We start from the raw sequence: 17,962 nt of genomic DNA, 5'->3' as shown, positions 1-17,962 counted from the left end.
CGCCAAGCAATCCGACAGAAACCAGTAGATGATAGGGTAAACACAGGTCTACACGCTATACTCGTACAACTATTGTAGCGAGACATTAATGATAGACTACAAAAGTTCAAGTTTCGTAGAACCCCTGGCATGATTCCAAGGTACTGTAGTTGTCCTATCCGTCGTGTGATTGAATCAGTTAGTACAACCACAACGTTTCAATTTACAGGATTCCCGTACGTTTGCTGGCAAGGTATCAAATCGATACTCGTGGGGTACTACGGCCGATCCTCTGGCGCCGGCTTATCGCTAACGATTTGTTACTGGTTAAGGATAAAACCAGAATACACGGTTACTTAAGCGCTTCAAATTGTCTTGGGAAGTAAAAAATATTACATATTCATTATTACTGTTTACCGGCAACTAACTTACCACAACAATGTTGACAAACGTCGTTAAAACACTAGTATCCACATTCAATATAATTTAAAAAATATACTATCATACGTTTGTTCCTATGCGTTGATCAACATGTACCTTTTTTTTCTTTTTTTTTTCTTTTCGAGGGGGAAACCTTCAAAAGGTACCCGACGACGTGGGAGCGACGTCGGGTTATGTGGGATTTTTACCGCACTAAAACCTCCCCGGTGGCCGTCCTCGGCGCTTATTGGAGAACTCCGGGATCTCCAACGGAACACAACCGGAGTCCTCCAAGCGCGATGCCCGAATCGGGCTCTGCCTTAGGGGAGCGTTCGCTCCTCCCACAACATCTGGTGATTACGACGGTATGCGACCACACATACGGCCGTCCTTCCCGGGGTAGCATACTGGACGGTTCGAGCTCCCACTCTTGCCGCCCGCAACCCCGAAAGCCCCCTTTTAGTCGCCTCTTACGACAGGCAGGGGATACCGTAGCCCTATTCTAGTCCCGGAACTACAGGGACATGATCAAGATGTACCTAGCAGCTAGCATATCAAAAAAATGAGAATTGCTCAGTTTAGTCATTATAGTATTCGCGGAATTTGGTGGACGCATTGCCGTACGTCTAGATTAATTGTTAAGATTTTCCGCCATTATTACTTTCTTCTTTCTTTATTGAGTTTGTGTGGAAAATAGCGGAAGTAAAATCAATACAATTATTAAATGGAAATTCTTCGAGTATTTAAACTAGGAAAACATCGAAAATAGGAAGCCGATTGTTCACGGAGTCACGGCAGAATTCAGCAGACATTAGAATCATTTGCACACTGCGGTTTCATCTTACATATCTGTATAACGTTATGGGGCGATCAAAATAAAATATGTATCAAATGCGACATTCGAACTGTAACAACCTCAGTTATGACTGTGCAAACTCTTATGAGAAACATATATTACTATCAATGTACGTACTTGCTTTTTATTCGCCTCTTTTTATCACGGTACTGTTATTTTAAGTAACGCCATGTTTCAACCTCAGAAAAAATATAGAACTCAAGTTATATATTCAAGTAAGTAAGTATTCAGAGAGGCGATATCCTAGTAGTTGAAACTCGGCCTCTCAATCGAGAGGTCCGGGGTTCGTATCTCAGACATACTTTTGATTTTTCAAAGTTATGTGCAATATCCATATTCATGTTATTACGCTGAAGAGGAAATCTTCACGCCCAAGTTCTGAAAGGTGTGTAAAGTCTGCCAATTTGGACTTGACCAACGCCGATGGGACGATGAAGAGTTGAAGACGAAAATACTTAAAGATCTTTATTAATAATCATCAGTAGTAAAGATACCCATATTCTATATCATAATCCAGATAATCTCGAGGTCGCTTCACGTCCACGCCCCGTCGCCGTGTCCTAAACGCTTCTGCTAAATCTGGATATGCTTTCATTAACAGTAAGGCATCTTTCGTATTGATCGTGCCATTTACTATGATATCCCTGAAAGTCCCGTTCTTTATAAACTGTTGGTTCATTGCTTTGATCTGGTTCAATTTTTCCTGAACTGCTACGTCCGCCTTTATGAGGTCCATTTCATGAAGATCCTTGATTACTTTACGCTCTTCTTTGTACTTCTTTTTCAGCATTTTAACGAACTTCTTCAGCTGTCTAGTTCGCCTCTTCTTTTCCGTGGTACCGTTCCTGTAAGACCTGTTTAAGATTTTCTGGATTTCTCTCACTATCTTTCTAATGTTTCTTCGCATTTTGCGTTTTCGTCTCAATCTCTCGAGTCTACGCCTTCTCTGGTCTCGTAATTTCTTTCTTCGCTTTCTTTCCTTAGAACCTCTATCTCTATTTCTCTTTTCCTCCGAATCTGTTTCTAAACTCGAATCAGCAAAAGACACGTCAAATCCCTGGTACATGTCATAGGTTGTTAACTGCAAAGCACAGCAGATGAATTGTGTTCTACCGCAGAAATAATCTCCTCGGTAAATTCGATATTCAGCTTCACATTCCATAGGTAGCATACACGTCCCCCACGGCATATCGTGTTGATTTGGATCGCCACAAGGTAACCCCCAGGGCCCTGAAATTTCAAATTTAAAATACTTAGAGTCAGTCTCTGCTTTTTGAAATTGGTCTTCTTCAATAAATACCCTTAAGTAAATTTGTCTCCCACTTAAAGACTATCGCAGATAAGATAGGCTGTTAATATGCCTCGTGTTCGAATGCCCTGAAGGTCTGAAACCTTCAAAAAAGGATTCGCAGCAATGATCCAGGAATGTACCTATGTAACCATCCGGTAGTTGAGGAAAAATAAATTGTTACGTTATTTTTTTAATGCCTCTATAGGCGAATTAACTATAGGCGAACAAATTAATATATTTAACTTCAAAAAGCGTAAAAAGTTCTACCACTTTCATTTCTTACAGAACACTCAATGCGGCTTTCAGAAATAAAATGAAAAGTTTTTAATTGTAAAAATTTATATGACTGCTCGAAAGGTCCCAAAATAATTGAGTTGAAAAGCGCCGTGCTCGATCAACCCCAAACAAAAAGTCCCAAACTCAAAAGTGCAAAGGTCAGATAAAGTTAATGTAAAGAAAAATATTACGGCCGAATTATATTTTAACTTCACCGCGTGAGAATAAACGAGATAAAGTTAGCTTTGAAAAGCTGGTAAAAACGGGGTGTTAACGTGTGTTGATTTATGTTCTTAACTTTTTTCAACCCTTACATGAGTGCGAGGGTCGTGTGGCGAGCTTTTCTCGCTAATTAGGTAACTAGATAGCTGTTCCTGTATACACAGTATTAACTAGGTTGTAAAAACAGGATCCATTTTATAATACATTTTCTTGCACCACATAAAAGTAAGTCTCTATTTCATGCTTTGTCTTATCTTAGTTTCTCGTTTCTCTAACGTGACTAAATTTACATTTAAACGTAAAAAAAATCAACTTACAAGTAAAAATTAAAATGCTGTCAGGGTTAGCAACACATTTGAGATAATTACATAATTATTACTCATAAGGCTAACAAATGCAGTGTGCTAATAAGCAGTAATGGATCTTGCATAATCATTGGAAAGATAGGGAGAGACGGATTTGATCAGTCTCCGATGTCAGACTGAATCTATTTCTGAAATTTTAACAACCGCTAAATGATCATGGTAATGATATCATTTTAAACTTTGGCAGAGACTTTTACCAAAGATCCACCAGTGATAACAACTTCACATAAATAATTAACTTCTACTATGTCTTCATATTAATTACAATTTGAAGAACGTGTTAGAGTTAACGACAACTCAGAAGTTTTCAAGAAGACCTGTGCCTCAGTAAGAAAACTTCCTTTCCTATATGAGAAAAAAAAACAAAGTCTTACTAGCAGCAGCCATGTTAACCGTATCTCCTTTAGGTTGCGATGCGTTGATGGCTTCAAATTTCTTTTGTAACCAATGCTCCTTCCATTCATCTTTCCAATTTTTCAGCTCCACGCTGGAACTGGACGTGTCTGTGGAATAATCTTCAAACCTTCGCGCCGGCAAGTTTCTTTTCAGCACATTCAACAATGAATCCAAGTGATACCTTTGCTTCTCATTGCTCGAAGGAGCTTTTATTATGTTTGGAAGCTGTATTCCTTTCTCCAGTTCACGGCCTTTCGTTCTGGCTTCTTGAATTACCTTTGCCTTACTCTTTGCCGCCTGTATATCAATCAAATCTTGTCGTTTATAATTTATCGGGACATAACGGCTTCTTTGTTCCAAAACCCCTTTTTTGACACTTTTGTCCAGGTCTTTCGGCGTAAATTTGAGCACATTTTGTTCCAAATGGTTGAATATAGAACAATGTGTGATTGTAACCAGTATTAGTAAACCATACGTGGACGTCATCGCTACATGTCTGCTAAGAACAAACGGAGTAAACGAGCCTCGTAAAACATTTACTGCTCCGGTTTATTTTATTAAAGCCTATAAAATTTCGAAATCTGTTTTTATTTCCAATCCTTAGGCAACTTTCCAGAAATAGAAATGTTTTATTGTTCTCGATTAGCGATGGCAATAACAATCTATAATAGTAGATTTTTTTATATTTATATGCGCATTTTTGGCTAGCTATGCGTATCGTAGCCCCACAGGTAAATTAAACTCTTATGGAGATAATAAAGTAAAAGTAATATCAAAAAATTGTTACCATAAAAAAGGTTTGTTTCGTACTTACATATATTTTAAATTGATCCAAACATAAATATTAAATTATTGTCAAAGGCCAGTAGGTACCTACTTTCAGAGTGATAGGTGTTTAGATTATGGCTAGCCAAGTGCAAATTGGTAGCCCAATGGTTAAAACTCGGGTTCTCAATCGGTGGGTCACATCATGGTAACCGGCACAGTAATATCGCCATTATGCGCATATCAAAAAGCTCCAGGCATACCTATCAATCTTTTTATATATAAAATCATATTTCTGTCCTCAAATATATTTATCAAGTACATATTAATATGTAAAGGGTACTCACGATATGCGGTTTTAATTTCTTTATTGCCGATAGTTACATATTTACAATGTCTCAATTCCTTGATATAAAAAATCTTATATTTATCAAATATGTAATATAAATGTAATATTACGTATTCACGAATAAAGTAATGCCTAAATTACGTAGATACATGAAAATATGAGACTGCAAATGTCACATATTACGACAGAGACATACCATTTTCTATGAAAACATGGTTTATTTTATTTAAAACAGCGAAGCCCGCTGCATTTGATTTACGGCGTCTCCTGCCCTCATGCATAATGCAGAGATGTTTATCTGCAAGTCGTTTCGGAAATACCGTACCCGTACTTGACATTTTTGGATGTACTGTTTGTTTTTAATTTCGGCACAAGAACGAAAAAGTTGGGAGTTTTTGGTTAAAAATAAATGCATGTAGGTATATCATTCTTTGTGTTGTCGATAACACACGGTTATACTTCTAATTTTTATGCAGGACAAATTTGGTGTGGTAAGGGAGACATACTTTTCTGAGGCGTCCTAGCTTAGTCCTCAGGGGTAGCAGCGGATATACGATCGATCTCAGGTAGGAATATCTAATCCTAACTGGGGTTGATTACAGATGTCTATAAGCGGCAGTAGCAACTGACCATCAGGTGGACTGCTGCATGCTCGCCTGCTACTTCCATCTAAATATATATACCTAACTCAACGGTTGAGTTGAGTTGAGTTAAGACTGACACAGTGATCTATCAACGCACAGCCCAAACCACTGGACGGATCGGTCTGAAATTTGGCATGTAGGTAGATGTTATGACGTAGGCATTGGCTAAGAAAGGATTTTGATCAATTCTACCCCCAAGGGGATAAAATAGGGGATGAAAATATTACTTTGTAATGCGAGCGAAGCCGCGGGCAAAAGCTCATATTATATAAAAAAAATTGCAGAGTGTGGTAGAGTCAAAATACTTTGGCCGAAGAGCCTCTGCCACACCTATTTGTACTCGTATTATGATTATGTTTCGAAGGGTATGACTAAACACGTTTGTCGAATACCCAACGAACATGTTAGGCAAATCTAATAAACTACAACATAAATTCGATTTGCAGTTCAACTTTACAAGGGAGACGTTATCCGGCAAATTCGTTACGCCAACACATTGCATAATGAATATCGGATTACCGCGGTTACAACATTATTTTCATAATAAAAAAATAATTTGTGACAATTTTTAATTTAATTTAATATTAAACCTCCAATCTCCTTATCACGCCATGTTACTTAGTACCCACTTCACCTTCTAAAGGACTCTTTATACAAAAACAATGAAAAGGCTGATTCAAAAATCATGTTAAGTACATCTTGACAATTCCAAAAATTAATTAAGTCTCTTCGACAGCATCTGCTTTTTCCAGCCACAGTGCATGGTCCTTATTCTTATCAGCAGGAAATATTTTTTTTGCAGAACAAGTGTTGCAAGTCCACTCTATACATTTTTGTTTGTTTATGGTTTTTATTTTCATTTTGGCTGACATGTTATCTATGAGAACACAGCGACACTTCTTGCATATCTGCCTCTTGATGTCTGGATGGCTGAAATATAATAATTATTATTATTTAAATGTTTTGGTAAGACTTAATATACTTTCATCAAGGCTTAATTTAAGATAATTTCACTTCAGCCTTTGAGTGTAACAATCCTGCTTTGGCTAGTAGGTAGGTAGGTAGTGAAATAATAAGGTTAATGTGCAGTGCAACATTAACCTTATTATTTCACTACCAGTTACTTACTGGCTTATATATGATGCAACCACCTCAGTCCCCAGGTGTGGCAACACTTCCATGAACTGCTTGAGAAAAAACTCCTGTTCTATATGTAGTTGGTTATGGATGGCAGTGACCTCTTACCATCTTCAGTTACACATCAGGTTGACCACATATTTGGAATTTTAGTCATATGAAGAAAAAAGCAGATTCAACCAGTACCATTAAAATTCTAGTCCCCTTGAATGACTAAGGAAAAAAATGCAGAAACAGCTTCAAATTTATATTACTTACATTCTCAGAACACTTTTCTTTGCAACGCTAAGCATAACATTACTGTAGTAAGATGACAAAGCTGGATTTTTATCCACAATATGTTTGCTTATCTGAAAAAAAAAAATACATAAATGAAAATTTCTAAATCTTACAATGTAAGAAATAGCTACTATTTGAAACTACAAGCAAATTGAATGTAGATAACATAGATTAGTACAGATACTTCGTCGCCTTGAAATTGAATGAAGCCGCAAATGGCTTATTATAGTAAGTCCTTTTTTTGAATTCTTGACAAATAAAAACATTTTTAGAGAAAATTTACGAATAAATAACTAATACTGCGTAATTTACATAATAAATAAATAAGTATTTCAAATATTTTAGGCACGGAGACGTGGCAAAACTTTTTTACGCAACTATTTCAATTCTCAAAACTGGGTACATTTTCTTGTTAGGAGTGAATCTTTACTAATCCATGGTAGATAATTATAAGCACTATAACAAGTTTTAACTAGCAAGTAGTACTAACAATAAACTTAGAAAAATAAAATCGAACTCGTACGTACTTGGTAAAGGAAATTAATTCGTTGAAATGCGTCGTTTGCTACTATTTTCTTCATAGTGTTTGGCGATTCTAACAAACAATAAAAAGGATAGAATTACAAGTCTCGAATATGAATTTAAAAGTTTTAATTCAAAGAAATAAAATAGTTTGTTTACATTTGTTTTTGACAGTATTTAACGGCAATCAGCTGACCAAATTGACAGTTTAGACAAAACTATATTACGTTTAAAAATTATCTCAAGGATCAATGTTATGGTATTGTTAATCTTCTTTAGGATCATTTTATATTTTTAAACTATTTAATGAATTCATTAATTATTTCTTTTAAATGTTTACAATTTAAGTTTCTTTTTTTGAGAAGCAGTTCAGTAAAGATTAAAAGTACACTGATAACTTTATGAAAATTTGACACTTTAGAAATGGACTTGACATTGACAATTTGACATTAGACACTTGACAAAATCTTGAGTTTGTAAAATTCGTAATTTGTAAGTTTTTTGGTTACAATAAGGTATAATTGTATGAAAATGTGCTCTAAATAGATTTAATAACTTAAACGAGAAGTAAAAAACATATACAAATTATTATTTTAACCGTATATTAATTCTTAGTTAATTATTACATTATTGTATCATTCTTTGACCCTTCTGCCGACTGAGATGTTGCCAAAAAATCGTATTATTTTATCAAAATTGAGGAGACGATATCTGTATATGAATAGATTACTCTCTACCCAATCTAGTGTTGGAGAAGTGGACATTCCTTTTTCAAATGGGTAAGTTTTATGTCTTTATAGCTATTACATTGAGGTTAGGTTTAATATTTGAGACATAAAAAAAAAATAGCACTGTTGTATTTTCCTATTTTCACGTAGAAATCTCTTAGAATTTTCAGTTAAGAACATGTAATCTGTATAGACTGTAAAGCATTATATTAACATGAAAATTCAACCAAAATCCATTTAGCTGATTGCAAAAAACTGTCCAGTGCGAAAAATAGTCCTCTTTCTTAAAAATATATATGATTTCATTGAAATTAGTACATTACATACCTAAATACATATAGATGACTAATACCTGACAGTAAAATGAACAAAAATTAAACCTTTCCTTGCAGGACAGTGTTAAAGCTATCAACAGGGCGATATGCAAGGTTTGCTGATGGTGCCTGTGTGGCTACCCTGGGGAACACCAGTGTTCTCTCTACAGTGGTTTCTAATGCTAAGCAGAGTTCCAGCAACTTCCTGCCTCTGGTAGTGGATTACCGGCAGAAGGCAGCTGCTGCTGGACGGATTCCTACAAACTTCCTGAGAAGGGAGTTGGGTAAGCATGCTTAGTGATATACCTTTTTAGTCAAGGAAGGTAGTTCAATTTTCTCTAATCCCTGTTTGATAAGAAAAAAATAAATTTAGAATGTTATTATATAATAGTTTTATAAGTTGTACTAGAAACCTATACAAGCAAATATATACAGTTTTTTACTACTATTTGCTTAATCGAGCTAAAACAGCAATGAGTTTTATTTACCATCTCCCAATCTACTTATATAAAATGAGTTAAGAGCTTTAATTTTGCAAATTTGGACCAAGCAGTTGATAATGACTTCACCCTTTTTGAAGAGGAAGTGGTCGTCGCTGCTGCTGGGTCTGCTTGGACATGCCGGTCAAGGGGTAGAAGGTGCCCTTAAGCTCGCCCTCGAGGCCGGAGAGGGTGGAGGAGACTTTCTCTTCCATCTCTTTGTACTGGGCCTCGGTCAGGCAGGGGTAGAAGGGGTAGCCCTCCAGGGAGCGACCACAGCGCATGCGAGTGGACACAATGAACTCATTGGCGGGGTCCAGGTTTCCGAGAGTCTCGACATTGCCCCAGTTCTTTGGCGGATGCTTGTCGGTCTTCTTGAAGCCATTGTGGTAGTCATCAATGATGGGGTCGAAGATGTCAGCGAAGACCGTGCAAGTATCCATGTTGTACTTACACAAATACATAGATGATCTAATTTATGTACTTGGTGTCGTATTGAAACTTGTTTTAATTTTCATCTCAAAGACTAGTCGAAAGTCATTATCAACTGCTGGGCGCGGGTGTCCTCTCAGATTGAGAAGGATTAGGCCATAGTCCACCACGCTGGCCAAGTGCGTATTGGTAGATTTTACATATCTTTATGATGTTTTTTTTTATTTTTTTTATATAAATCACTCAGGTATGCAGGTTTCCTCCCGATGTTTTCCTTCACCGTTTAAGCAAGTGATAAATAATTTCTAATCAGTACATAACTGTGAAAAATTAGAAGATGCCTGGGATTTGAACCATGGACCCTTCGTTGGAGAGGTCGAGTTTCTTAACCATTAGGCTATCATCACTGCTTTCCACTCGTTACAAGTAATACAATTTAATTTACATGTATACTTTTCCTTTTCAGGCCCGACAGAGAGAGAAATACTAACGTCACGGTTAATAGACCGTTCTCTACGACCGTTGTTCCCTCAGAACTACCACTATGACACTCAAATAGTGTGCAATATGCTGGCAGTGGATAGCATGAACCCACCGGAGACAGTTGCGATCAATGCGGCCAGTGCGACCTTAGCGGTGTCTGATGTGCCCTGGAATGGACCCATAGGAGCTGTCAGGTAAATAAAACTTCAGGTTCGACTGTGGTGGCATCACCAAATCTATTTCTGCCTAATACCAGCAGTGTTAAGCTGCTGTGTTCTGGATTGAAGAGTATGGTAAAAGAGACATACTTTTCCGATGTGTTCCAACTTACTCGTAGTCCTCAGGGGTAGAAACACATCTGTGACTAATTTCAAGTAGGACCATTAATATCAGGTGGATAATTATTCTAATGGCCTAATCCTTCGTTTTATGAGAGGAGACCTGTGCCCAGCAGTGGGACAGTAATGGGTTGTTGTTGATGATGATGATGATGAATTATTCTCACACTGTCAGGCTATGAGGCTAGACAGACCTTAATATACTCAAAAGTAAAATTTAAACTAAATATATGACAAAAAATTTCAGGATAGGCCAAATCGAAAACGAACTGATCATTAATCCAACACGACGTGACTTGGAGAAGTCTACCCTGAACCTGATAGTGGCTGCAACGGCCAGCAACCTGGTGGTGATGATGGAAGGTTTCGCCCAGGACATCTTGCAGCAGGATCTGCTGAAGGCCATCAAATTAGGTAGGAATGTAAGTCCCACATTGTATGCAATCTTATTTAATTTTGTCCACAGCTGGGTAAAATATTTATTAAAAAAATATATATTAGTCTTCACACGTATAGCTTAATAGCTTTTTCTTTTGCTAATGCTTTTACGAGTATATGTAGATTGTGACTGATCTACAAAGTTAAGCGAATAACTTAAGGGAGTTAAATTCATGATTACTTGTAGTTAAGTTTAGGATGTGTTTTTGTACCTGGTTCAGATCAGCATTTATTAAACGACTCAAAATTAAATATCCCTGTATATAGAAAGTATATAGAAGTAGGATGCACAAAAATACAGATTATGTACACACAGAGTACCCCTACAACATAGCTATGTTCCATCAATACTGTAGCTTCAGTATTTATTAACATAACCCTTTACATACAGGAACCAAAGAAGCACAGCATGTGGTCAGAGGCATCGAGAAACTACAAAAGAATCATGGCAAGATGAAACGTGAATACGAAACTCTGGTGCCACTAGAACAGAGCATAGTTGAATCTATCAAGACTTTGTCTACCATGAAGATTAGAGAGATATTGAGGTGAGATTTAAAATACAAAATTAATCAACTAATTTCCTATTTGTAATAATAATATTCTCACTATTAATTAATTCTCGAACATCTGCTCAGAACTCAAAACCTATTTAGGTTGACCATCATAAAACATCAAAGTAGTGTCCATCTAAAGGTCGATTTCTGGACGAATCCGAAGCCGAAGGTTTAAAAATCCTAAGAAATTCAGCCAAAAATAAAAAATATAATTAATTTCAAGATATTTTTGGCCGAAATTGTACTAGTATTATGTTAAAAATAGTAAATACTTGTATTTCTCCTAATCCACTAAAATAACAAGTTTTTGATCCTTTCAGTGATTCAACCCATGACAAAACCTCTCGCGATCTAGCGATCCAAGAGCTTCGTAACACGGTGCTCAACCAACTGAGGGACACGGAGGTGGATGTGAACCAGCTGCAGGACTGCTTCAATGCACATCTGCGTCAGACCTTCAGGGATATGATCTTCGAAACGGATACTCGCTGTGATGGAAGACATCTTGATGATCTTCGGAAGATTAGTTGTGATGTAAGTTACTATTACTAAACTAATATCCTCTATGCGTTGGTTTTTAAGTAAACAAAATTTGATGGAACTCCTTAACTGAGTTTGGTAGAATTGTAAATCATAGTTATAACTGATCATTGTTGGTAGCAATTACCAGGCGACCAAAGACATTTAAGACAGTGATATAATTATAACACATTTTATTTTCTCGTTTGCAACCGGTTGATTTAGATATTACTCTCTTAAACATAATATCACATACTTTCAAATATCAGCTAAATTTAATAAAATTTCCAGGTATCGTTGTACGAACCGCTCCATGGCAGCGCACTCTTCCAGCGCGGCCAAACACAAGTTCTCTGTACAGTTGCTTTTGATTCTCCCGAGAGTGCTATGAAAATGGATCCTCTTACAATGATCACGAGGTTCGTATGAAATTTAGTTTTTCGTGAATGGCATTAAGATGACCAGATACTGTGTATTTGTTTTTTAAGCTTTGGATGACGAATCTGTAACAGAAATACAGGATTTAGCGGAAAACTCTCAAATTTAAATTGCATCATTAGATATACAAAAAATTTATCCAACTGGGTATCAATAAAACAAACTGTGAAAATGAATATTTCGTGTTTCAGTGGCGTCAAAGAGAAGAGCTTCTTCCTGCACTACGAGTTCCCGTCGTACGCGACGGGCGAGGTGGGGCGCGGCGGGGCGGGGCGGCGCGAGGCGGGGCACGGCGCGCTGGCCGAGCGCGGGCTGCTGCCCGTCGTGCCGGACCAGCCCTACACGGTGCGCCTCACCGCCGAGGTGCTGGAGTCCAACGGTGAGTGTCCCCGAGCACGCGGCGAGGTGGAGCGCGGCGGGGCGGGGCACAGTGGCAGTTTCCACTTATTATCAGGTGTACTGCATGCTCGTCTACTACTACTTATATGTTTAAAAAAACATGACGGACGAGGTGGGCCGTGACAGGACGGAGCGGTGCGAAGTGGGGCTAAGGAGTAAGTGAGGTTATTATGTCATTACCCCTACAACCTCATATTACTAGATTTTGGGAAACAATCAAGTTAGCAACATTCTGTGGTCAAGCAACTTCATGTTTTTAATATGTTTTTGAGCTTTATTTTTCATCAGGATTTTTTAATGGATACAGTCACAGTCCACTCATTTAAAAAATACCTGTTGAATCTCTCAATGAATGACTCAGACAAAACATTACTCTTCAACATCCCCAGGGTCCAGTTCAATGGCATCAGTGTGCGGTGGGTCCTTAGCCCTAATGGACGCAGGGGTGGCCCTCAGCAGCCCCGCAGCAGGTGTGGCCATAGGGCTGGTCTCCCGCCCAGACGAGCGTGGCCACGTCGCCGACTACAGGATACTCACTGATTTGTTAGTGAGTTCACTTTCATACTAGTACTAGATTATCACTACAGATAGAGAACGTGTCAGACAAGGGCCGTGGCAGACAAGTATATTGAATGTATCAGAGTCTAATCAGATCACAGATGTATTGCTACTAGCCAATATTCATAATAATGTTCTTTTTTTTTAGTATGGAAATCGGATCACGTTGTTTTGAGTGAAAAAAAATTAAGTTTATTTCAAAGCAAGTGAGCATTGTTTTATTTTAAATTCTAATAATATTACATTATATACATCATTCCAGTGTAATCCAAGAGTAATACATCTGTTCAATATATCATAATATTGTCTGCCAGGGCCCTTGTCTGACATGTTCTCTGTCTATAGTGATAAACGAACCTTTATTGGCTTGGGGTACCGCAGTCTATCCACAAAGCGTTCTGTCACATTATATTCTATCCCCAGGGTATAGAAGACTACATGGGTGATATGGACTTCAAAGTTGCCGGGACCAAGAAGGGCATCACAGCTTTGCAGGCGGACGTCAAGATACCAGGTCTTCCTCTGAAGGTCGTTATGGAATCGGTGCAAAAGGCCTGCGATGCGAAAAGCAAGATCATTGATATTATGAACCAATGTATTAATAAGCCGCGGTAAGTTTATTTATTTATTATGTAATCTATTCGGTTTTTACCCAAAGGGCATATGGGGCCATGCCTAGGGCCCCTGTCTTCAAGACCACCGAAACTTTGGATTGATTAAAATGTTGATGATTATCTAAAAATACAGACATATCTAGTGACATAGTTTATTTTGCGTCCTTTTATCTTTAATTTATAACTATCGATAATATGGTTGAGTTTTTATTTTTTCATAAATTATTATTTTCCAATGGGGCCCCGTATTCCTGTATTCAGGGACCTCTGTAAACAAACAAACGCGATGTTAAGTGATGACTGTCATAAATGTACGATTTCGAATAGAACAAGAATACGGCTTTGAAACCATTTGATCTGTTGCCTCTTCAGAATGGACATGAAACGCCGCGTAAAAGTGTATCTGCCATTCAACATCGGTCGAGGCTCAAAACCTATGTGTCTTAAAATTTAGTTAAACCACATTTGAGCAAAAATAAAACATTAAATTCATCCTAAAAAGTCCTACAAACTGAATATTTTTCCTCTCAAGTCTCAATATGCAGTGTGTATTGCAGGGAAGGTCGTAAAGAGAACATGCCGGTGATAGAAGAGTTGGAAGTGGAGGTCCATAAGCGGCCGAAGCTGGTCGGCATCGCCGGCTCCAACCTAAAGAAGCTGTATGTAGAAACTGGAGTACAGGTAACTTTTCTTTTATAATTTATTAGAAACATTACGCTAGTAACACATATACGTAAAGTTTAATAGATGACATCATTTTTGTAAAGTATTTTATTAGCACTTATGACTTAAACCAGGGCCATTTGAAGGTCTGGAGAATCTTGGGAAATAAAAGGCCCCTATTTATTTCCCGAATAAAGTATGCAAGTATTATGGGTAACGACAATTTTGAAAAAAGAATCTTCATTGTGGGGGCCTCTCCCTTTTAGAGATGTCAATGTAGTAGCCCCGCCTGCCCTCTCCCAAAAAGCGCAAATTTGTAGGTAGATTGATACGATACTTTTAATTAGTAAAGTAATAGCAATAATATTGTTATTCCAGATAAGTCCAATAAACGACACGAAGTACAGCGTGTTCGCGCCGTCTCAAGCCGCGATGGACGAAGCCCGCGCCCGCATCGCCGCCTGGCTCTCCGCGGAGAGGACGCCGGAGCTGGAGTTCGGCGCCGTGTACACCGCGCGCGTGGTGGAGGTGCGCGACGCGGGCGTGCTGGTCACGCTGCACGGCGACATGCGGCCCGCGCTCGTGCACAACTCGCAGCTGGACCACAGGAAGGTGGGTGCGGCCCGTGTGCACCGCGCGCGTGGTGGAGGTGCGCGACGCGGGCGTGCTGGTCACGCTGCACGGCGACATGCGGCCCGCGCTCGTGCACAACTCGCAGCTGGACCACAGGAAGGTGGGTGCGGCCCGTGTGCACCGCGCGCGTGGTGGAGGTGCGCGACGCGGGCGTGCTGGTCACGCTGCACGGCGACATGCGGCCCGCGCTCGTGCACAACTCGCAGCTGGACCACAGGAAGGTGGGTGCGGCCCGTGTGCACCGCGCGCGTGGTGGAGGTGCGCGACGCGGGCGTGCTGGTCACGCTGCACGGCGACATGCGGCCCGCGCTCGTGCACAACTCGCAGCTGGACCACAGGAAGGTGGGTGCGGCCCGTGTGCACCGCGCGCGTGGTGGAGGTGCGCGACGCGGGCGTGCTGGTCACGCTGCACGGCGACATGCGGCCCGCGCTCGTGCACAACTCGCAGCTGGACCACAGGAAGGTGGGTGCGGCCCGTGTGCACCGCGCGCGTGGTGGAGGTGCGCGACGCGGGCGTGCTGGTCACGCTGCACGGCGACATGCGGCCCGCGCTCGTGCACAACTCGCAGCTGGACCACAGGAAGGTGGGTGCGGCCCGTGTGCACCGCGCGCGTGGTGGAGGTGCGCGACGCGGGCGTGCTGGTCACGCTGCACGGCGACATGCGGCCCGCGCTCGTGCACAACTCGCAGCTGGACCACAGGAAGGTGGGTGCGGCCCGTGTGCACCGCGCGCGTGGTGGAGGTGCGCGACGCGGGCGTGCTGGTCACGCTGCACGGCGACATGCGGCCCGCGCTCGTGCACAACTCGCAGCTGGACCACAGGAAGGTGGGTGCGGCCCGTGTGCACCGCGCGCGTGGTGGAGGTGCGCGACGCGGGCGTGCTGGTCACGCTGCACGGCGACATGCGGCCCGCGCTCGTGCACAACTCGCAGCTGGACCACAGGAAGGTGGGTGCGGCCCGTGTGCACCGCGCGCGTGGTGGAGGTGCGCGACGCGGGCGTGCTGGTCACGCTGCACGGCGACATGCGGCCCGCGCTCGTGCACAACTCGCAGCTGGACCACAGGAAGGTGGGTGCGGCCCGTGTGCACCGCGCGCGTGGTGGAGGTGCGCGACGCGGGCGTGCTGGTCACGCTGCACGGCGACATGCGGCCCGCGCTCGTGCACAACTCGCAGCTGGACCACAGGAAGGTGGGTGCGGCCCGTGTGCACCGCGCGCGTGGTGGAGGTGCGCGACGCGGGCGTGCTGGTCACGCTGCACGGCGACATGCGGCCCGCGCTCGTGCACAACTCGCAGCTGGACCACAGGAAGGTGGGTGCGGCCCGTGTGCACCGCGCGCGTGGTGGAGGTGCGCGACGCGGGCGTGCTGGTCACGCTGCACGGCGACATGCGGCCCGCGCTCGTGCACAACTCGCAGCTGGACCACAGGAAGGTGGGTGCGGCCCGTGTGCACCGCGCGCGTGGTGGAGGTGCGCGACGCGGGCGTGCTGGTCACGCTGCACGGCGACATGCGGCCCGCGCTCGTGCACAACTCGCAGCTGGACCACAGGAAGGTGGGTGCGGCCCGTGTGCACCGCGCGCGTGGTGGAGGTGCGCGACGCGGGCGTGCTGGTCACGCTGCACGGCGACATGCGGCCCGCGCTCGTGCACAACTCGCAGCTGGACCACAGGAAGGTGGGTGCGGCCCGTGTGCACCGCGCCCGTGGCCAAGGGCCCTCGGCTGGAGTGCAGCCTATGTACACCGCCAGCGTTTTGTTTTTGTTATATAGAAATAGCAAGCGAGTATGCAATTCACCTTATGGTTAACTACTGCCGCTCATAAATATATAAAAATCCACTCCAGATAAGATTAGATTCTTACCTGAGGTCGGTCACAGATACGTTTGTACTCCGGCGGGCCAAATTGTGACACCTCAGAAAAGTGTCTCTCTCTAACCACACCTTACCACAGAGGTGCTTATCGCTCCTAGATCCGTGTGTCACTAGAAATCTATGGTTTCCGCATATTCTTATTTATAGCCAGTAATATTGCATCCACCGTTCTAATTTAAAACGTATAAATAAAACTCTCAAGTTAATCCAATTTAATTCCCAAGAACTGTATTGAAAAAATACCATACAACTGTAATTGCTTTCGAATAAGATTATTTCTATTGGAACTTCTATCTATAACATGTAGGAAAGCTTTATACACTGTTTTAATAATCTGCTCCTTAAATTCGTTACGTAATTGAAAGCTCCGCATATTTAGTTAGATGGTAAGATTCACAGTATTTTAAGTAATTTTGATCAGTATTTACATTTGTCACTGTTTTTATATGCGAGCTAAATAAAAGGGTCTGCACAACTGAGGTAGGCCTGGAGTGTGATCACGCATCTTACATAATTCAACTTCATTTGTGTTACAGATAATGCACCCATCTGTCCTCGGTCTGGAAGTAGGTTCAGAGATCCAAGTGAAGTACTTCGGCCGGGACCCTGTGTCGGGACAAGTGAGGTTATCACGGAAAGTCCTCACTTCTCCACCGCCCGGCATCGTGAGAAAACTGGATAAGAGCTAACAATTGTGATGTGATAGACATGAAGTGTTAGTGAAGTGTCGGTGTAGATCTGTGTAATTGGTTTTTGAGTTTGTTATAAGAACTTTTCCTGTAATAGTTTGTTTGGGTTACAACTACAAGTAGTGTCCTTCCGAATTTCAATTGATGTTTGTTATAGGTTCCTTATGGAAACTTTGAATGTACATGTGATCTTATAAATTATAATTATCATCATCAACCCAATACTTTCCCACTACTGTGTACGGGTCTCCTAGGGTCAGCTGCTAAAGCTGATATTACTTGTGACATTCTAAATTTGTGCCTAGGCG

At 41.5% G+C, this 17,962-nt stretch overlaps 2 protein-coding genes and 1 pseudogene across 5 annotated transcripts; 1 reads left to right on the top strand and 2 right to left on the bottom strand.

Annotated features, from left to right (window-relative positions):
* Positions 1-1,713: 1,713 nt before the first annotated feature.
* LOC140742547 (uncharacterized) lies at positions 1,714-4,291 on the bottom strand. Its single transcript, XM_073073448.1, has 2 exons — positions 3,784-4,291; positions 1,714-2,485 (listed from the first exon to the last, which is right to left on the bottom strand). The coding sequence occupies exons 1-2, from the start codon at positions 4,289-4,291 to the stop codon at positions 1,734-1,736; spliced, it is 1,260 nt and encodes a 419-aa protein (XP_072929549.1). The 3' UTR covers positions 1,714-1,733.
* Positions 4,292-7,935: 3,644 nt separating this feature from the next.
* PNPase (polyribonucleotide nucleotidyltransferase 1) lies at positions 7,936-17,720 on the top strand. 4 transcript variants are annotated; one of them, XM_073073595.1, is made up of 13 exons: positions 7,936-8,280; positions 8,622-8,827; positions 9,921-10,131; positions 10,523-10,689; positions 11,105-11,261; positions 11,591-11,804; positions 12,081-12,208; positions 12,419-12,606; positions 13,016-13,173; positions 13,608-13,795; positions 14,356-14,479; positions 14,840-16,767; positions 17,502-17,720. In XM_073073595.1, exons 1-13 carry the CDS (start codon positions 8,165-8,167, stop codon positions 17,503-17,505), a joined length of 3,789 nt encoding a protein of 1,262 aa, XP_072929696.1. In that variant the 5' UTR covers positions 7,936-8,164; the 3' UTR covers positions 17,506-17,720. The 4 variants fall into 4 exon arrangements, with proteins under 4 accessions (XP_072929696.1, XP_072929700.1, XP_072929698.1 ...); XM_073073599.1 differs by having other exon boundaries at positions 7,944-8,280; positions 14,840-15,073; XM_073073597.1 differs by lacking the exons at positions 7,936-8,280; positions 8,622-8,827; positions 9,921-10,131 and having other exon boundaries at positions 10,565-10,697.
* On the bottom strand, positions 9,024-9,465 carry LOC140742484 (arginine kinase-like; annotated as a pseudogene).
* Positions 17,721-17,962: the final 242 nt, after the last annotated feature.

Source organism: Epargyreus clarus, unplaced genomic scaffold (genome assembly GCF_041222505.1).
Source record: "Epargyreus clarus isolate Ecla_fem2 unplaced genomic scaffold, WU_Ecla_fem_2.2 ptg000006l, whole genome shotgun sequence".
Taxonomy (NCBI): Eukaryota; Metazoa; Arthropoda; class Insecta; order Lepidoptera; family Hesperiidae; genus Epargyreus; species Epargyreus clarus.
Note: the sequence above shows the minus strand (reverse complement) of the source record. Positions and strands in the feature narration are given on the sequence as shown.

Bases quoted from the DNA above. Each gene is read 5' to 3' on its own strand.
- LOC140742547 (XM_073073448.1), bottom strand. From the start codon at position 4,291: ATGACGTCCACGTATGGTTTACTAATACTGGTTACAATCACACATTGT. The intron at 2,486-3,783 runs GTAAGACTTTGT...TTGAAATTTCAG, and splicing joins GGTTAACATGGCTGCTGCTA to GGCCCTGGGGGTTACCTTGT.
- PNPase (XM_073073595.1), top strand. From the start codon at position 8,165: ATGTTGCCAAAAAATCGTATTATTTTATCAAAATTGAGGAGACGATAT. The intron at 8,281-8,621 runs GTAAGTTTTATG...CTTTCCTTGCAG, and splicing joins GACATTCCTTTTTCAAATGG to GACAGTGTTAAAGCTATCAA. The intron at 13,796-14,355 runs GTAAGTTTATTT...TGTGTATTGCAG, and splicing joins CAATGTATTAATAAGCCGCG to GGAAGGTCGTAAAGAGAACA.